The sequence below is a fragment of the Neopelma chrysocephalum genome, unplaced genomic scaffold (genome assembly GCF_003984885.1).
Source record: "Neopelma chrysocephalum unplaced genomic scaffold, ASM398488v2 Primary Assembly neopelma1_86, whole genome shotgun sequence".
Taxonomy (NCBI): domain Eukaryota; kingdom Metazoa; phylum Chordata; class Aves; order Passeriformes; family Pipridae; genus Neopelma; species Neopelma chrysocephalum.
In genome coordinates, this window is record NW_020897748.1 from 2868220 (window position 1) to 2885193 (window position 16974).

The 16974-nt window shown below is 36.3% G+C and overlaps 1 protein-coding gene across 16 annotated transcripts in view; it reads left to right on the plus strand.

Moving 5' to 3' along the window:
- UBR5 (ubiquitin protein ligase E3 component n-recognin 5) overlaps positions 1-16974 on the plus strand; it is an 85548-nt gene that overhangs the window by 25723 nt on the left and 42851 nt on the right. For 11 of the 16 annotated variants that reach the window (XM_027692483.1, XM_027692473.1, XM_027692472.1 and 8 more), the window contains 7 exons: positions 6012-6161; positions 8106-8317; positions 12519-12635; positions 12715-12825; positions 13547-13701; positions 15632-15749; positions 16430-16614. In XM_027692483.1, the coding sequence (XP_027548284.1) occupies positions 6012-6161; positions 8106-8317; positions 12519-12635; positions 12715-12825; positions 13547-13701; positions 15632-15749; positions 16430-16614 (1048 nt within the window). The remainder of the gene's footprint in view (positions 1-6011; positions 6162-8105; positions 8318-12518; positions 12636-12714; positions 12826-13546; positions 13702-15631; positions 15750-16429; positions 16615-16974) is intronic. The other 5 variants (XM_027692475.1, XM_027692480.1, XM_027692484.1 and 2 more) reach the window with 3 other exon arrangements.

Below are 16974 nucleotides of genomic sequence, written 5' to 3' on the forward strand. Positions count from 1 at the left end.
GACTTTGAATCTTCTTTTGCATTGGCTAACTAATTTAGGCAATCTTTGTTTGCTCAGTAAACAGATTTGGAAACATAGCAGCCAAATCTAATGTTCATCTTAGGTGCACGGCATGGAAAGAGCACATCTAAACTCTGACTACATAGTAGCTTTTCTTTCTTTATGTCAAAATGACGTTTTGATATTTTTCTAATAAATGTTTTTTGGTTTTTTTTCTGCTCATCTGGTTCACCAGGAAGGTTCATGGGCTTCCTTCATCTTTATCTTGTCAATCATGTGATTAGACAAAAGGTTTTTTTAATTTCTGCAACAAAGGCTTTGTGTTTCATTTTGCCTCTTCTAGTTTTAGTTGCATCTGTCAAGCATCTTTATTTTGCTGTAGAATCAAGAATATTCTGGTGGAAGGGTGAAAAATCTTTAATCTGAGTCTTGGTTTTTAGCTTAATAGCATTAGACAGATGCACTGGAGGAAGTAAATTCTCTGAAGTCTTTCTAAGTATTCAGTGCAGGAGTTCTTAGTCTTAAGCATGCCCGAATGCATTTCTCCGGAACTGGCCTTCAGAAGATAAATCAGAGTTAGGAATTTCTGCTGTAAATTATTACTTTTAACCATACTAACCAGCTTTCTACAGCATTAACTGTTCTCTTAGTACCTCTTGTGATCATAAGGATCAGTTAATAGGGACTGTCCGACAACCTGTGACTGGTAACCTTTATTTGAAGATGCCTCCATTACAGTCTGTGAGTCCTGTGTACTTGAGAGAGGTTGAAGTAATATGCAGAATTTCACTGTCCTCACTAGATGTCCAGAAAACAATTTTGTCCTTGGCTTAATTTTTAAAGCTTCTTCCCTGTTTAGACTAAAATTTCCTATAAGGGATTGCAACCTCCTAGTATTAGGGGTTTTTTCTCCTATTTTCTCTTACTCCACATAGAAATTGCAGCAGTTCTTTCCCAGTTTTTGTGGGAAAAGATCTGGAAATCACAACTGAAATGAAACTTGATGTGTTTTAGCTCTAGTCTTCAAAGATGTAATTCATGATTTGCAGAATGTGCAATGCCTTCTCTCTCCGTCTTAAGTTTTATGGGACAATCTCCGTCTTAAGTTTTATGGGACAAAATCAGTCTGTTGCACAGAAATGAATTTGAATCTGATGAGAAGGAGTGTTTCTGAACACTAGTCAGTGCTGTCATGACTCTACTGTTGGTACATTACATAGTAAAAATTACCAGTCCTTGCGTTTGTCACATGATCATGCAAGCTAGTTTTCAGGAAAACCTGATGGCCAGGGAAACTTGCATATAGCTCTTTTTGAAAGTATTTTGCTCTAGAAACTTTGCACTTTTCCTGCTTTCACTTCTCATCTTGCCTCTGGATGCCCTTTTGGAACTATAACATCAAATTTCATAAAGGAAAACTGTAGATAACTGATAAATGCTATATGTGTTCAATTGTTAGACTTTTTTTAGGATTCTGAAAGATAGAGAATCTTTTTTTTTTTAAATTGTTAAATTATGCTTTAAAGCTTTTTGATTTCATTCATTCCAAGCACAGAAAAAGCAAGTGACAAGAGAGCTTTTGCCTCGGGATTTTTGAGGCTCTTGCATTTTCATTAAAAGCATATGCAAATTTTTTCTTTCTCCCTTCTGCATGTCTGATGTTTTGTGACCCTTAAATTTACGGGTTACTCTCTAAGCCTTCCAAGACAGAAAAAGTTTTTTTAAAGTGCTAAGAGTAATTTACATTTGATTTAAAAAAGGATAATAAGATAATGAAAAAGCTAAGATACTTTCCAAGTATGTGAAATTAATAAATTCTTGTTTAATACATCATAATTCCATTAATATATCAGTTGTGATAATTCCAGTTAGTATTGTGAAGGTTATGCATCTGTATTTTTTTGAGGTAATAAAAAACATGTCTCAATTCTTCCTAAATTCTTCAAAATTTCTTAAGTGAAGAGCAGAACTTTAACTTTTCTGTACATATTGCCATCAACGAATGTCTCTTAAATATCTATTTTTGGACCCTAGTGTACTTTGATTTTTGGCTTCTCTAATCTAGTCCTGTTTCTTTTGTTTTATGATAGTTAGCAGAGAGGAACGTGGGTTCATTTGATTCATAACAAATACATAAGGAAAATAATCAAGGTAAAAACTACATAGAACGTGATCATTTAGCATAGAAAACACTTGAGGGCGTCTAGATTAATTTTCCAGCTCATCTCAAGTTGTATTAGAGCCTTCTTCTGGGCTTTATGTTCTGTTAATTTTCTGAATAGAGATTCTGTAGAAGTTAAAATGTTTTGTGGTTTGTATAGTTCGATGTGTGCATGTTTGCTCAGTAACTTTTGCATGATACAATGGGTTCTCGCTAGTGGGACTTGTAAAACGTGGGTTTGAGAACATCCAGGCTGCTCTGGAGAGAAGAGACATGGGCTGGTATCACAGCAGGACTGACGGTGCTGGCTTGCAGTGAGGGGACATGGCAACTGGAGCATAGCGTAGGATCGGTGCAGTGGCTTGCCTTGGGGGAAAACAATTAGATAATGGGGTTGGTTTTTTTGTGGTTTTGTTGTTGTGGTTTGGTTTTCTTTGTTGTTGTTTGTTGTTCTTTGGGTTTTTTTTTTTTCTAGACTTCAAGTTGGGTAATATTTTGAATAAATATTATCAAGAAATGAATTCTGGAGTTCTGTTTTAGTCTGGTTTCCTAGGAAACCAAAATACATGTTTCTCTCCCTTCACTGTCACAGTTTTGCCAATTTAATCCAAACTTGAAAGAGGAGGAGGTACTGAGCACATTGAATTGTTGAATATTTCATAAAAATATGCAGCTGAGAAGGGGGGAGAGAACTTACAATTGCCCCCTTAAGGGAAAATGTTTAAAGTGAGCTCAACTTGAGATGAGAGTTGATCTAAGCAATGCCTTCAGTTAATAAATTCAGTGATAATGCAACATATGGAGCTATTGAAAACAAAAATTTTCTTAATACTCGAGTTGCTGCTTATGTGTATACTGAAACTTAGGGTTTTTTAATTGGTGGGGGTTTTGGTATTTTTCTTGTTTTGTTTCTTTCCTCTGAACTGGGTATCCTTTTCCTTCCAGTTTTCTGTAGTATTTACTGGTGAATCCTGGGTATTTTCTTACCTGAATAGGTTGGTCAGAATTATCACATCTAAATGTGAAGAGTGCAGTCTAATTTTGGTCTAACGCAGCATAAGACATGAATGATATAATCCCATGGGATTTATTTGAAGAGCAGGAAAATAAAGTCATAGAGAATGTCTTTTTTTTTTTTTTTTTTCCCCCCATGATTCTTCAACTGGATGTAGCCTTGCAGTATCTGTGTTTTCACAGCGCTAAAAAAATTCCAGTGATGTTTGAAGGGGAGTGGATTTGGCTCCTATCCCTACTGGTTTTAGCACCTTTCTTTGCTGGTATAGAAAATGGAAGAAGGGGGATCTCTTTCAGAAATATTGGAAGAAAATTAAAATCTGATTTGAAGCTGAAATAAGAGGGTAAGAAAAGGCTTCATTTCCTTACTCATCTTAATGCATACTTTGCAAAAAACATGTTTTGGTTCTTAAGTCTGATGACTTGAACTTTTACTTTCCTTTTTGGAAACGCAGCTAAACTCAAGATGCCTGACATGGTGGAAAGTGTTTGTATGTGTGTGTGTCATGAGGTAGTGTGTGTTTTCTGTCAAGAGGATTTTCTGCTCAGCTTGCTTTAAAAAAACCAATATTGTCCATTTTGAACGAGGGTGCAGAGTTCTTTTCTGTACCGACCAGTTCTTTTTTTACAAAGAGATCAAAGTTCTTTGCAGTTTTTTCCTGCATAGTGACCAAAAAAAAGTCAGAATGAATTACTAGACTATAGAGAGGTTGGAACATACCTAGGAAGAGATGGTTGTGGTGTGGGATGAGGGAAAAGGGAGCAGCATGTTGATCTTGGGAGATACAACAGAACCTCAGCTGTGTTTCCAGCTCTTGAAGTCTGTTACGTACAAGTTGACACTCTGAAGGTGAGGTGTACTGCAGCTTTAATGCTGTGGAAAGTCAGTGAAAAGTATCAGGCCGTGTAAGGGTACTCTGAGTGACCTGAATTGTTTTAGTAAGACAGAGCCTGTTTGCCAAATGTGAATTTTTTTCCTAGGATTTCCAAGCAGTCTGTCAAAGATGACTTCCTAAAATGTACGGTGTGAACCACAGAGTCCCAAATGGTGTGCTTTTAGAAGCACAGTCTACACTTGAGTGGATTACTTAATTAATGCAAGAAGCATTCATGTGGGTCTTGCTTTGAAATCCACAGCACTCACTACTTACAGTGCTGTTTTTCTGGGGACAGCTGGTTGTACTTGGTATGTGTTACGTTTCCTGGAGATGAGAGTTTGGATATATAAGGATAAATGATCTGCTACGCAGGGATGTGAAAGTCTTACATGAATTAATACTAGCTCTAAGTACAGACTTTTGGCTCCTTTTCAGTTTTTGGATATCTTCTACTTTGTGTTTTTTTCCCCCTTCTCTCCTTTTATTCCAGACACTGAGCAAAACACCCATAATAACCAGTTCCTACTGTTATGAGTGCTGTTATCTGGCTTCAGACCTTGTTTTCTAGCCACTATTTTGTTTTATGCTTGGGATGAGAAAGAGGCTGAGAACTGGATGTGCTGAAATTCTATATGCTCCTTCCACGTTTCCTGAAGGGAGAGTGTGTGTGCAGCCTCACGTTAGCTTCACGGATGGTTTAAGCAGATAGTCCTGCTGCCAGAAGGCGCTATCCTGCCATTCCCTCACATGGTGGTGAGGTTTGTGGGCCTGTATGGGCCAGTGAAACCTAATTTGGGGAGCCTTATTTTTACTAGTCAGAGTTACCTGAACGTTTGGGAAGGGACAAAACTATCTTCTTTGGCAGCAGTAGGGTCTCGTCAGCTTTGCTGCATATGGTAAGGCACCACCTCTGGGGCTCTGACTACCCAGTTAAGTCAATCTGAAGATCCCTTCACACCTTACTTCTCTTCTCTGTTAACTTCTGTTTCAAGCCAGATGAATGTGCTAGTTGTAGATTTAGAAATCCCACCTTGCCCCAAGGAGGTGCCTGCCACAGGGATGAAGGAGGGAAGTAGGACTGTCCTTTCTGTAGCAGCAAGATGGTAGTCAGGTTCGATTGTCTTGTCAGTCCATATTGCTGGACTTCAATAAGTTACATGAATTTCCAGTAGCCTCTTTGGTGTTTGGATAGTAGCTTTAGTAAGTGGAAAGAAATTGTTTTACACTTTAATGATTGTTATTACTTCATGGAAACTCAACTTTTCTAACATAGAAACTAGGGCAGTCGTGGAACTTTTGGTTTGGTGTTTGTTTTTTTTTTTAACTGCATGGTATTAAAACATTGTGCTTTTTCCAGATAACTTGTCGTTCTTAATGTAGCTACCATTTAAAGCTTTGTACTGAGACCTGCAAGCCACTAGCTTATGAATTAAACAAGTATGTCATTCTCTGAAGGAAGCGTTCCATGGAGAAACATACAGTCTTTGGCATCAAAGACATGACTGTGTGAAGGCCGGCTCTCTCCGTCGGCTCTGTCCTCCCTTCATTCTAGGTCATCTTTGGAGTTCTGCATTACATGCATGAGTGTGTGTGCACATGTATGTATATGTATCCATCGTATCCTGGGCCTTTGTTCTTTGAAGTGATAGGCAAAAGTCTGAATTTCTGGGATACGGAAAAATATGTATTGGGCAAGTCTTGTTTGGGAAATGTGGTTAGATAAGTGACAGAGCAGTTCTTGTAGGGAAACTAGTTTTGTTCTTCACTAGTTCGCCAAGCTTGATTGCAAATGCGGTTGCATAGGAGGCACATGAGTTTGCACTGGTGAATCTGAAGAGCAGAAATTCAATTAATAGATAGGATTTTTTTTTGTTTTGATATTTGTTTAGTTGATGGTCTCTCTAGCTGATGTTTTAAGTAGCTGATTATTCACTTAAGACCCTTGTCTCCTCTTATAGAGGATCTTATGTCTCTTCTGGATGCTGACATACATTCTGCTCACCCAAGTGTCATTATTGATGCTGATGCTATGTTTTCAGAAGATATTAGTTACTTTGGTTATCCATCCTTTCGGCGCTCATCACTTTCCAGGCTAGGCTCATCCAGAGGTAATTTTGCACCTTTTTTCTTTGTAATAAGTAGTTTGCTGTGGAAAAAGCTAGTGATAGTACACACTGGTGGTTTAGATTCTGATTTAATGCAAAAGTAGACTATGATATGTTGTCAAATATAGAGTAGACAAATAGACTGTTAGTCATCAAAATTATTAATGAATTCTGACTATTAGCAGGTAAGTTCTGCAAGAACCTTGGTAGTCAATTATTTTAAATCTAATTGTTGATCATTGGTGTTGCAAGGTGTTATAAAATTTTACATGTTAAGTTTATTTTAAACAGTAGTGTATGTACCTACTAATACATAGGTTGCATTAAAAATATTTAATTTGGCTCAAAAATGAGTAACAATTGATGACATGCAGCATTCTTAATATTTTTTTTCCCTTCTTTCTTTCTTTTGGATTGCTCTTTGTACACTATTCTTCACATTTCCTTAGTTGTTCCATGACAGAAGTTACCTTTATGAAATGAGAAACTTTAGATACTAAAGAGGGAGAAGAAATCTAAATTTTATTGTTTGGAAGGATATTTATAGTTGGATAAGGAGAACTATTGGCAGCTGATAATAAAAACTCCTTGAGCAGTGTTAGGGCATTTTTTTAAGCATATTACACTTAAAAGATTTATAACAGACCACGCAGCAATTTCCTATCTTTTTTGAAGCTGTTGTGCAATGCCTAGAGTATTTCCAAACTGTTAATCCAACCTCTGCTGTGATTGTTTGTTTAGTACAGCTTTGTTGCCTTTCATGAACATGTTTTAGTATATTAATTGCTGAACTTGTAAGTTCCTGTCACAAAATTATTAGTCAGGGGTCAAGTGTGATGTTTGCTAGAAAATAAGTACAGTACTTTATGGAATGCATCTGTAAGACAAGCTATTGTGTTTGGCTTATGTAAAAACTTTCCCATTTGTCTAATGCAGCAAAAGACCCAAGACTTGGTGTAATTCATTGAAACTGATATAATAATGCAGTCATCTCATATACGTAATTCCAGTTGATTTTTGTGAGCCTAAGTGAGGTACTTCATAGGTTAAATGCATTTATGTGCATGTGCGAATATTCAGCATCTGACGTAACTCCTTCTAAATTACTCCTTTTTTTTCCTTTCCTAAGGTTATTCTATATAAGACGTTACCACGAATTTTATAATCCTTATTTTCCATGCATAGTTGACTCTTGGAAAGTTAGTTTGATTCCTTGATTTAAAAAATTTTTCTGCATGAGCGAACTGCAGAGTACTGGCTTTAGACAGTTTGTAGGCCAATTGGAGGGGAAGCATTTTGGTAAGGAACATTTTCCTATGAGGATCTTTTTAAAAACTTGTCTGAATCTTGAAAAGTTTTCATTTGATCTACTCAAAGCAGATACACTTTAATTTATTAAATCCACTCCTATGGAATATTGCTTTAAACAAAAGTGGTTGGATTATCAAACATGTATATGAGAGCTTTTTTTAATGCTTGCTTTCTTTAACCTTTTTAAATCACTGTTTTTCTGGGAAAGTAGTTATGAAACTCTCTAATAAATACTCTTTTTTTTGGTTTGCATAAAGATATCTGACAGTCTGGATAGACTTAAGGGGTTTTTTTGTAGTTGTTACTAGAGACATTGATAAAACAGTACTACAAAACTGCATATTGTATTAGAAAACTTTAAGTTGCAATGTTAAGTGCATTTGGCCTCTTATGATGTAATTGAAAATGCTCTAGCAATTTTTTGTAGTGCACAAAACTGTAAGGCTTTAGCTTATTTCATGTTTAGTAATTCTAAAGTACGTATGCTTGAAAGATTTAATATATTGAATGTTGCATGTCAGGACTATATTTTTAATCTGTGTGAGTAGATTTAACTGCTGTTAGTTGCATCCTGAAGGGTCTTTACTAGAGAGTGGCTTACTTTTATCCCACTGGTGTGACCCAATTGCATACCAGTTCTCCTTCTTCCCTTAGAGAGAGACTCTGAGCTGTTGCGTGAACGTGAGTCCGTTTTACGTTTGCGTGAACGAAGGTGGCTTGATGGAGCCTCATTTGATAATGAAAGAGGCTCTACAAGTAAGGAAGGGGAGCCAAACCTGGACAAGAAGAATACACCTGTTCAAAGTCCTGTTTCTTTAGGAGAAGACTTGCAGTGGTGGCCAGATAAGGTATGGATTTTTTTTAATCTTTTATTTGCATGCTCTGCAGTAGATCTGTTTGTTTTTTCCAAATAAATACTGTGTGTTTCCTTTTTGACTGTCACATCTCAGTTTATGTGAGATAATTTAATAAAACATATTCTTTATTGTGCACTTAGTTAAATTATACATAATTACACCCTTAGAAGCTACATTTCTGTTATTACTGTTTTAACTTTCTCCTCTGTGTTTTCAAGATGCTGTTGGTGATCATAAGGTTTGTGTTTTTTCTTTTTTCTTCTCTTACTTACTTAGACACTCAAAGCATTTAATAGATAGGAAACTCATGGAACAATTTAAACTATCCTTCATCAAGGAAACCTTTTTTTGATAAGGATTATTATTGCTAGAGGTACTTTCAGTTCGTGTGAATTGGGCTTTTAAATGACAACGGTGAAAGTTGACATTTGTTTGGAGTTGTGTTTTGAGTTGATTAATAACTCGTGTTGGTTGCTCTGTCAAAGTCTCCTTTACTTTGATTAGCTGGTTTTCTTTGTAACCTTAATTTGATTTTCAAGGCAAGAAGTAATTCCCACGTGAGGTAAAAGTAATAGGAACACCAGCTCTATGTTGCTAATTGGGTATCTGTAGTCATTGTCTTTGTGGATTACCTAGATGCTTAGGGAAATGACTTTTACAAAAAACCCAAGCAAAAAAAACCCCAAAGCAACCAACCAAACTAAAAAGGTTCCTAAGAATGGAAGTGATAATCTGTGTTAATTAGACTATATTTCTGTCTGTCTACAATATCTGTGAGGTTGCTGTTTTGATCTGTAATGCATCTTTTTCTGTGTCTCTGTTCATTTCAGAGTAAATCTAGGTAGAGAGATTGAAGAGGGAGGTGAATATAGAGACTTATTTCTGCTTACAGCAGCATGCTTTTAGCTGCTATCATCTTCATTTGGGCATTTAAACTGAGACATGAAGAGACCTAAAAAGAATATTTGTCTAATAGTTGCTCTCTCTACCAGACGTTTTATGTCCAAAGTGTTTTTTGTTTGTTAGGGTTGTTGTTGGTTTGTTTTTGTTTGTTTTGTCCAGTAACATTGAACTTATTTGTCAGTGAAAATTTTGGTGTAACTTTAGTCCCCCTTGCTTAGAATGAGAGAATCTAACTTGGGTAGAGAGACATTTCAGGGATTTAACATCAAAGAATAAATGTAGTTTAGACTTGTAACATTCACTCACAAAACTGCTTCTCAGATACCTGTTTGCACATGCACTCATACAAACCCTAGCTTCCAGATAAATGCAAAGGCCTTCCATCTTTATCCAAAAGTAGTTGAACTTTTCATCCTGTCTTTCAGCTGAACATTCGTAAGATGATTCTGCATCTTTCTTGCTATAGCCCCACTATGAAGTTTTGTTGGTGGTATTTTCCAACAGAAATTCTTCAAGGTGAAAATCCTGAGGGAGATGGTCTAGTGGAGAGGCCAGTTCAAACATTTCTTCCATTTTGAAAAATGGAAGGAGGTCTTGAAATGTTAAAGACAGTAAGCTAGGGGGCAAGTCAAAGCACATGAGAAATTGCTACGAAAGAACCAGTCTTGTTTGCAAATATTTTTCATTCATTTTTCATTATTTTGACCTTTAGTATTTGAGACAGAACTGTAGTAGTTCGTGATGAGGATGGTTAGCTTTTGTTTGTGGGAGGTGAAGTACCACCCTGAGAGGAATGGATGAAACTTTTGGAAAGCTGATAGTGTTCCCAAATGTATCCGTTTCACCCACAATCTGAGACTGGTGTATAGACATGTTGCACAGGTACTAAATTTTCTCCCACCAGGCATCAACTGCTCCAGAGCCCAAGTCAATCACTACATTCTTCTGAGATCTCAAATCCTGTTGGACTGTTATACTATTAGTTTACATGGCTGTGTATCACTGTTGTGTATCAGAGCCACTGTAGTATGACAAGTATAGCTGTTTTTTCCCTTCTAGACTGTAGTTAGGTGCAAGCTAAGCCTTTGGTTTATTCAAGTAGCTATGTTCTGTTTATCTGTTGAGATATTAAGATTTTGTCAGCAATCTGCATCATCTTCAGGTATGTAATTTTTCTGGTCTGAAATCAGAATTTATAGTTAAACACGTGAGTCTCGGGTTACAGAAGCAGAGCTGTCATTTTGTTTGGGTGTCTCTGGGCAGTTAGTCTATTGAATGGCCTCGTGGAGCATTGGTCCTGGAATATTTTGACCACAACTGCTAATATTTTGATGGAATAGAGAGAAAAATTTTGAGTGGCAGGTCTCTCTACTGTTCAGCTTCTGGTACAAAACTGTTTGTTTATAAAAAGTTTTAAAATATGTTAGCAAGATTAAAAGTGATAATGAGAGTGTCTTGGAGCAAAAATTAATTACTTTCCATACTTAACTCAGGCATTAGGCCAAAGAGCTGTGGAAGGTTCTTCTGTGCTGATGAAGTAGAGATGCATCTCATTAGATTAGAGTAGGTTCTGATGGCAGTTCTTTCTCAGAATATGCAATGTTTATGCCATGGCATCTGTTAATCATGACATGGATTAACATTCGTGTTCCTTCTGTGCTGTGTTGGTAGATGCCCTCTAGGGCAAAATAGTTCTCTAATGATTTAACTAATTCTGGGGCCTGTTATCAGGGTGTAAAAGAGAATTGCTTGTGATTACTTCTGTCCTTTCCTGCTGCTGCCTTTCTCTTTTTCCACAAATATTGGTAAAGAGCTGTACTGAATCCTCTGTTATTCAAGGACACACTCACACCTTTTGAAATGTGCACTTCTGGGTATGAAAACAGTAGAAAAAGTGTCAATCCTGTTAAACTTCTGTAGTGGAAAGAAAAGTCTGCTAATTTAGGGGACAGATAAATGTGCTGGATGGTGGGAATTTCTTAATGGCTGAGAGAGTTCAGCTTCCTCTCAGATGGCTGAAGTACTTAAATGTGAGTTATATTCTAATCTGAGAGAGGCAGTTAAAGGTATTGATCTGGGAGATAAATATTCTTTTCTGTAGTGTGTACCTGTCTGTGGTGTACCTGTCTTTCAGATTTGTAGCTATAGAACACAGCATTTAAATTTTGTTTGTTTGTTTTATTTTGGAGATTTTTGGGGGGTTTTTTTGCTTGTTTTTTTTGGTAAAGCTGTATTCTCCCATAAGTGGAAGGAAAATTTTAGTTGTTACTGGTAAAGAACTCAGAAAGACCATGTTTGTCCTGTAGCTGCACTTGCTGAGGAGCAACAAAACATTACAAATGTTTCTCAGTAAGCGGAATGAGATGTTTTGTGAAATCACTCGAATTCTCTGTAGTTTAAGACCCATTTCAATGCAAGGGGGAACAGGAATTTGGCGGAAGTGAGATTGTAACATTGTTGTAGTTGCTGCAACATTGATATAAAACCCAATCTAAGAGGGAGGAAAAGAGGTCTGTGAGATCCAAGTAAGGTACAGGATTAAACAAGTGAACAGAGTGGTGCTATCAAAGTAGTAGAAAGATGCAATCCATGGGAGTTTTGATAAAATGTTAAAAAGGAGAACAGTGAGAGGGAGATTAACCAATAATTAGAAGCTTTTTCAGCATATCAGGTTATAATGATGCATTAATGTCACATGTAGCATACTAATTTTTTTTTTAAACTCGATCTTCTTTGCAGTTACTTACCTTCAGAAGTGAAAGCTAAGTGTTGTTTAATTGATGAGACAGTGAATTTGGTAATTAATTTCTTGGGTAACTGGAAGATACTTTCCTGAGTATACTTAGCAATGGAATAATGGAATTATGTTGCTCTTTTGTTAATTTCAAAAAGCCAGAATTTTAAGCAGAAATTTCTTTTTTTTTAATGTCACAAGTCAAAGAGATCTTCTCATCTTTAATTTTATGAGCAGTGTTTTATTCTTAAAATACTGTGGAAGCTTTTAGTAAACAGTCCAAGTTAATTGCCAGGTATATGCTATTGTTAAACTTCAGGGAAATAATATCTATTTCTTTCTTACCTCACTCCATCAGAAACAACAGTGCTTTTGTGTGTGTGAGGACATACTGAGCTTCAGACAAGCTGGATATATCTTTATTTTCAGGTTCAGCATTCATGGGTGCTCTAAAAAAAAAATCAACAATTCCAAGTTTATTTTTTGGCATTTATATGTTTTTCTATATGTATTTATACTATTGCTGTCTTAGGCTTTATATTTCTGTGTTTGTAGGATGGAACAAAGTTTATTTGTATTGGAGCTCTGTATTCTGAGCTTGTTGCTGTTAGCAGTAAAGGAGAACTCTATCAATGGAAGTGGAGTGAATCAGAGCCTTACAGAAATGCACAGGTACTGTACAGCTTTAAATGCTTGCCTTCAGAATAATTTATATGCTTTGAATATCTAAAATATTTCTTTGTTTCCAAAGAATCCTTCGCTACATCATCCACGAGCCATGTTCTTGGGGTTAACCAACGAAAAGATAGTGCTCCTTTCTGCAAATAGTATTAGAGCAACTGTTGCCACGGAAAATAACAAGGTATGAGAAGTCTGCCGTTGCTGAATTTGACAAAGCTGGTTTTTTTCAATTACTTCCAGTATATTATAGAGAAGTTGATTTTTCAGCTTCATCTGTAGTAGAAAGTATTTAATTCATGTGTTCATTAATTTCTTTTCCTCCCCAACTGGTGTTTTATAGAAATGCAAAAAGTTAAAAAAAACCAAACCAAAAAAACCCAGACTGGCAGATTTACAGCTGAAACAATGAAAAGATACTTGGTTTACCTAATTATCTAAAACATTTGACTTTTTGCTGTTACAGTAGAAACTGACACTGTTTTGAGAATAGATAAGCTTGTTCTGTATAAGTTTACTAGAAAAACTAAGGGCATTGAAGCTTTCAGTGATGTAAAGTAAGTTATCTAAATATGCTTTTCTGCCCAATTAAGAGTGAACGTGAAACTTACTTGGTAAAGACACCAACACATCTGTATCCTTTATGACAGCTTTCTCTTTTTTTTTTTTAACCTTTTTGTTAATGTTGAAGACTGGAAATAGAGGGGGAAAAAAATCCTGAAAAGCTCTTTTTTGGGGAAAGAAAAGATGGTAGGGGAAAAATTTCCAGAGGAAATAATTCTTTTTTGCTTTTTGATTTTTTTTTTCCCTTTCAAAACTAGTAAAAAATTAAAGGTCCAATTGAGGTGCAACTTGTCTTTTTTTTTCTTCCACCTTCTCTGTTCCTTTCTTCCTTTCTCCCTTAGGTTGCTACGTGGGTAGATGAAACTTTAAGCTCCGTAGCTTCTAAGTTAGAACACACTGCACAGACATACTCGGAGCTTCAGGGAGAACGGATTGTTTCTTTACACTGTTGTGCTCTTTATACGTGTGCTCAACTAGAGAACAACTTGTATTGGTGGTAAGTAAATACCGTGTTTGTGTACAACAGTGTAGATACCCTGGATGTCTTCATGTCTTTGGTTCTGAGAAGCATTGAGAAACTACTGAACCATTATTGCTCTGAGTTCTGTAACTCTGCACTTGAGCTTAAGTTCCCTTTTTAAAGTATATTTATTCTCTTTTTTAATGCCTATAGCTTTTGGATCCGATTATAACATCTTTAACAGAAGAAGGTCATTCTTTTAGGAGATGTGTGTAAATGCTTTAGCATTCAGATGTATCAGTACTAATGGGGGTCAGAGAATAACCTTCTCTATCTATGCCTTTCGGGCCTTTTCAGATTATAAATATGGAACAAACCCACATATGAAGTCGATGTTCTCCTGTCTGGCTTTATTAGAAAATCTCATCTGTTAGTTTGTAGTCCAAATCTTAAAGAAGAGAGAGATAACATCAGGTGCTCCCTCTGGAGTTTGTTGTTAAAATATAACACTTCTTAACAAAACATGAAATGCTGGTTAAAATATTTTAACAAACAATTTGATAATTAAGAATTGTATGTTAAAAACAAACTAACAAAACCAAGCAAAAAAAAAAACCTTCAAAAATAATACTTCCCAAAGGCTCTGAAATGAATTTCTAATTTGAGTGAATTCATTGAATAATACTAATGCATCATCGGCATGCATTATTTTTCAGTGTGTTAGGAGTCATTGCATCCTATATCATGCCCAAAGTTCAAGTACCTTTGAGGCATGGATGAGTTACATACTTGATGATGAGCTGGAAATCAGAGCATTGAAAATTAATTCTATGAAACGGCTTTCTCATTAAATTCTATTAACTCTTTATAAAATATTTAAGTAGAATTGTAGCTAGACTTGTAAACTTAAACACAGATGTATTTTATTTTAACTTCTAGTCTTAGATCTCAAAATTACACCTCTCTGGTTCTTGGCCCTTTCATTATGTCACAGCTGACATACCTACTAAGCCGTAATGTTGGAAATATCTGGCTATTACAACTTCCCATCTTTACTGCTTTTAGAATAATCAGTGCAATATATAAAAAGACTTATTAATCTTTATATGTAGTCTTTGGAAGCAATTTATTAACTAACATGTCCTTTCTGGAAGGGGTTAGATGTGGGCTATGGTGATTTTATGTTATCAGATGGATGTAGACAGAAGCTTCTGTTACTATTGATACCCTTAGTTACAGTGGTCTGTAGTACTCTAGGCAGGATTTCAATTTTCAGTGTTGCACGGGACTGATGCTTTTCATGTTTTACTTAACCTGAAGGAGCTTTTCAAATCAAAGCATCTGACTCTATAACCTACTTATTAAAACATGAAGTATCAAAATAATAAGCATGCTTAACTGTGTATATAGGCATTACTTTCAGTTAAACCGAGTGGATCCAATTACAAAAGAAGTGTCCTTTTTTCCCCCCTCTTGCAGCAGAAGTCTGTCGTAAGAGTCTTAGACTCCTTCATCCGTGTCCCTGGAAAGTGAGGTTTTTAGAATTTAGAAACAAAAAAGCTTATCTTGTTCCCCAGTGACTGCAAATTCTGGGAATTATCACTAGTTGTGGGAAAGATATCCTGAAGTTCAGAGAGACAACCCACGACTTGGAGGCAGTGACTGGAGTTACCACTTTATGACAGAGGTCTTGCAGCACTTCAGATGGGAAGGAAAGCCATTTGAGATAACTGGTGTGCTCTGGCTCTTCTCCTAATAAATTGGCCAGTTGAGATGAATTTGGAAAGTGGGGGTCAATATAGAAAAAGATGACATTTCTACAGTGCTTTGAGATTTTGGAGAAGGTGGCACAGACACTTGCATGTTTTATCATGATTGCATTAAGCCGAAGGAATAAACTGCTTCAAGTTCTGAACAAAGCTTTTCTTTCATAGCCTTTCTTTAAATAGTATGCATTTTTCCACAGGGGTGTAGTTCCTTTCAGCCAAAGGAAGAAAATGCTAGAAAAGGCCAGAGCAAAAAATAAGAAGCCGAAGTCCAGTGCTGGTATCTCCTCTATGCCAAACATAACCGTTGGAACCCAGGCAAGTGCAGCTGTCAGCAGTGGCATTTTTAATCTGCTGTATGATGAACTTACAACCTGTTCTTAAAAAAACCCCACAACAAAATGAATTAGGTTCTATTCCTCTTATGCAAAAAAGTGGTATCAATAATATGGAATTAAAATAGTATGTTTTAATTATATGGCTGTAAATGGATGTGTCTTGTTAGTGTTTTATTGTTTTACAAGTCTGATTATTGCTGCACACATGGAAGAACAAGCTGTACTCATCCAAAGTACTTCTGTTTTAACTTAACTACTGGTTCTGCATTTTGAGTGAAAGTAACTGTAGAAATACAATTCTTGATAGAACACATAGCGTTGTAAATGATTTGGCATTTAAGTGCCTGCAGTATTAATGTCTTGGTTGGATTTATTTATGCAGTAGGATAGACCTTAGTTTGAAGCCGTTACCAGAAAGGCTAATAGCTGATATAGAGGTGTAGAACTCTTCTTTGGTTAGTACTAGATCTTAATACAAGACAAAGCATTTCCTGTGCATGACAACCTCTTTTTCTGTACATCTTGCTGACTTTCCTCTTCACTTAGTTCCATACATTTTCTGTTTTGACTACTACATATTCCACCAAGAAAAAATGCATGCACATACCATTTCCCTCAGTATAATCTATTGTTCTCATAGGTAAATGCTTCTGTCTGTAGGTGTGTTTAAGAAATAACCCCCTCTATCATGCTGGAGCAGTTGCTTTTTCAATCAGTGCTGGAATTCCTAAAGTGGGTGTGTTAATGGAATCTGTTTGGAACATGAATGACAGCTGTCGATTTCAGCTTCGATCCCCTGAGAGCTTGAAAAACATGGAGAAAGCCAGCAAAACTACTGAGGCAAAGTAAGTGTGGAGAACACACACATGCACACACACAGAGAACATTTATTTGATGTTCTCATGAATTGGTGAGTGATTAAAAATTGAAAAGAAGGAAGGTCAGGTTTTTATAATTTTGAAATTTTTGCCTTCTTTATAAGAGACTAGGTTTCTTTTAAACTGTGCTAAATGTGCAGAAATGCTCACTGCAGGGAAGGTGTCTCAGTTGCGTGAAACCACTATGGATATGTGAAATGCAGAAGGAATATCAAATGGAGACTTGCCTACAGTATTTCATAAAGTTTTCAAGACTTTATATTTTAGTAGCTGAAACTGGAACCAACTGTTTTCCAGCCCTTCATGAGATTAGCAAACCTGTTTCAG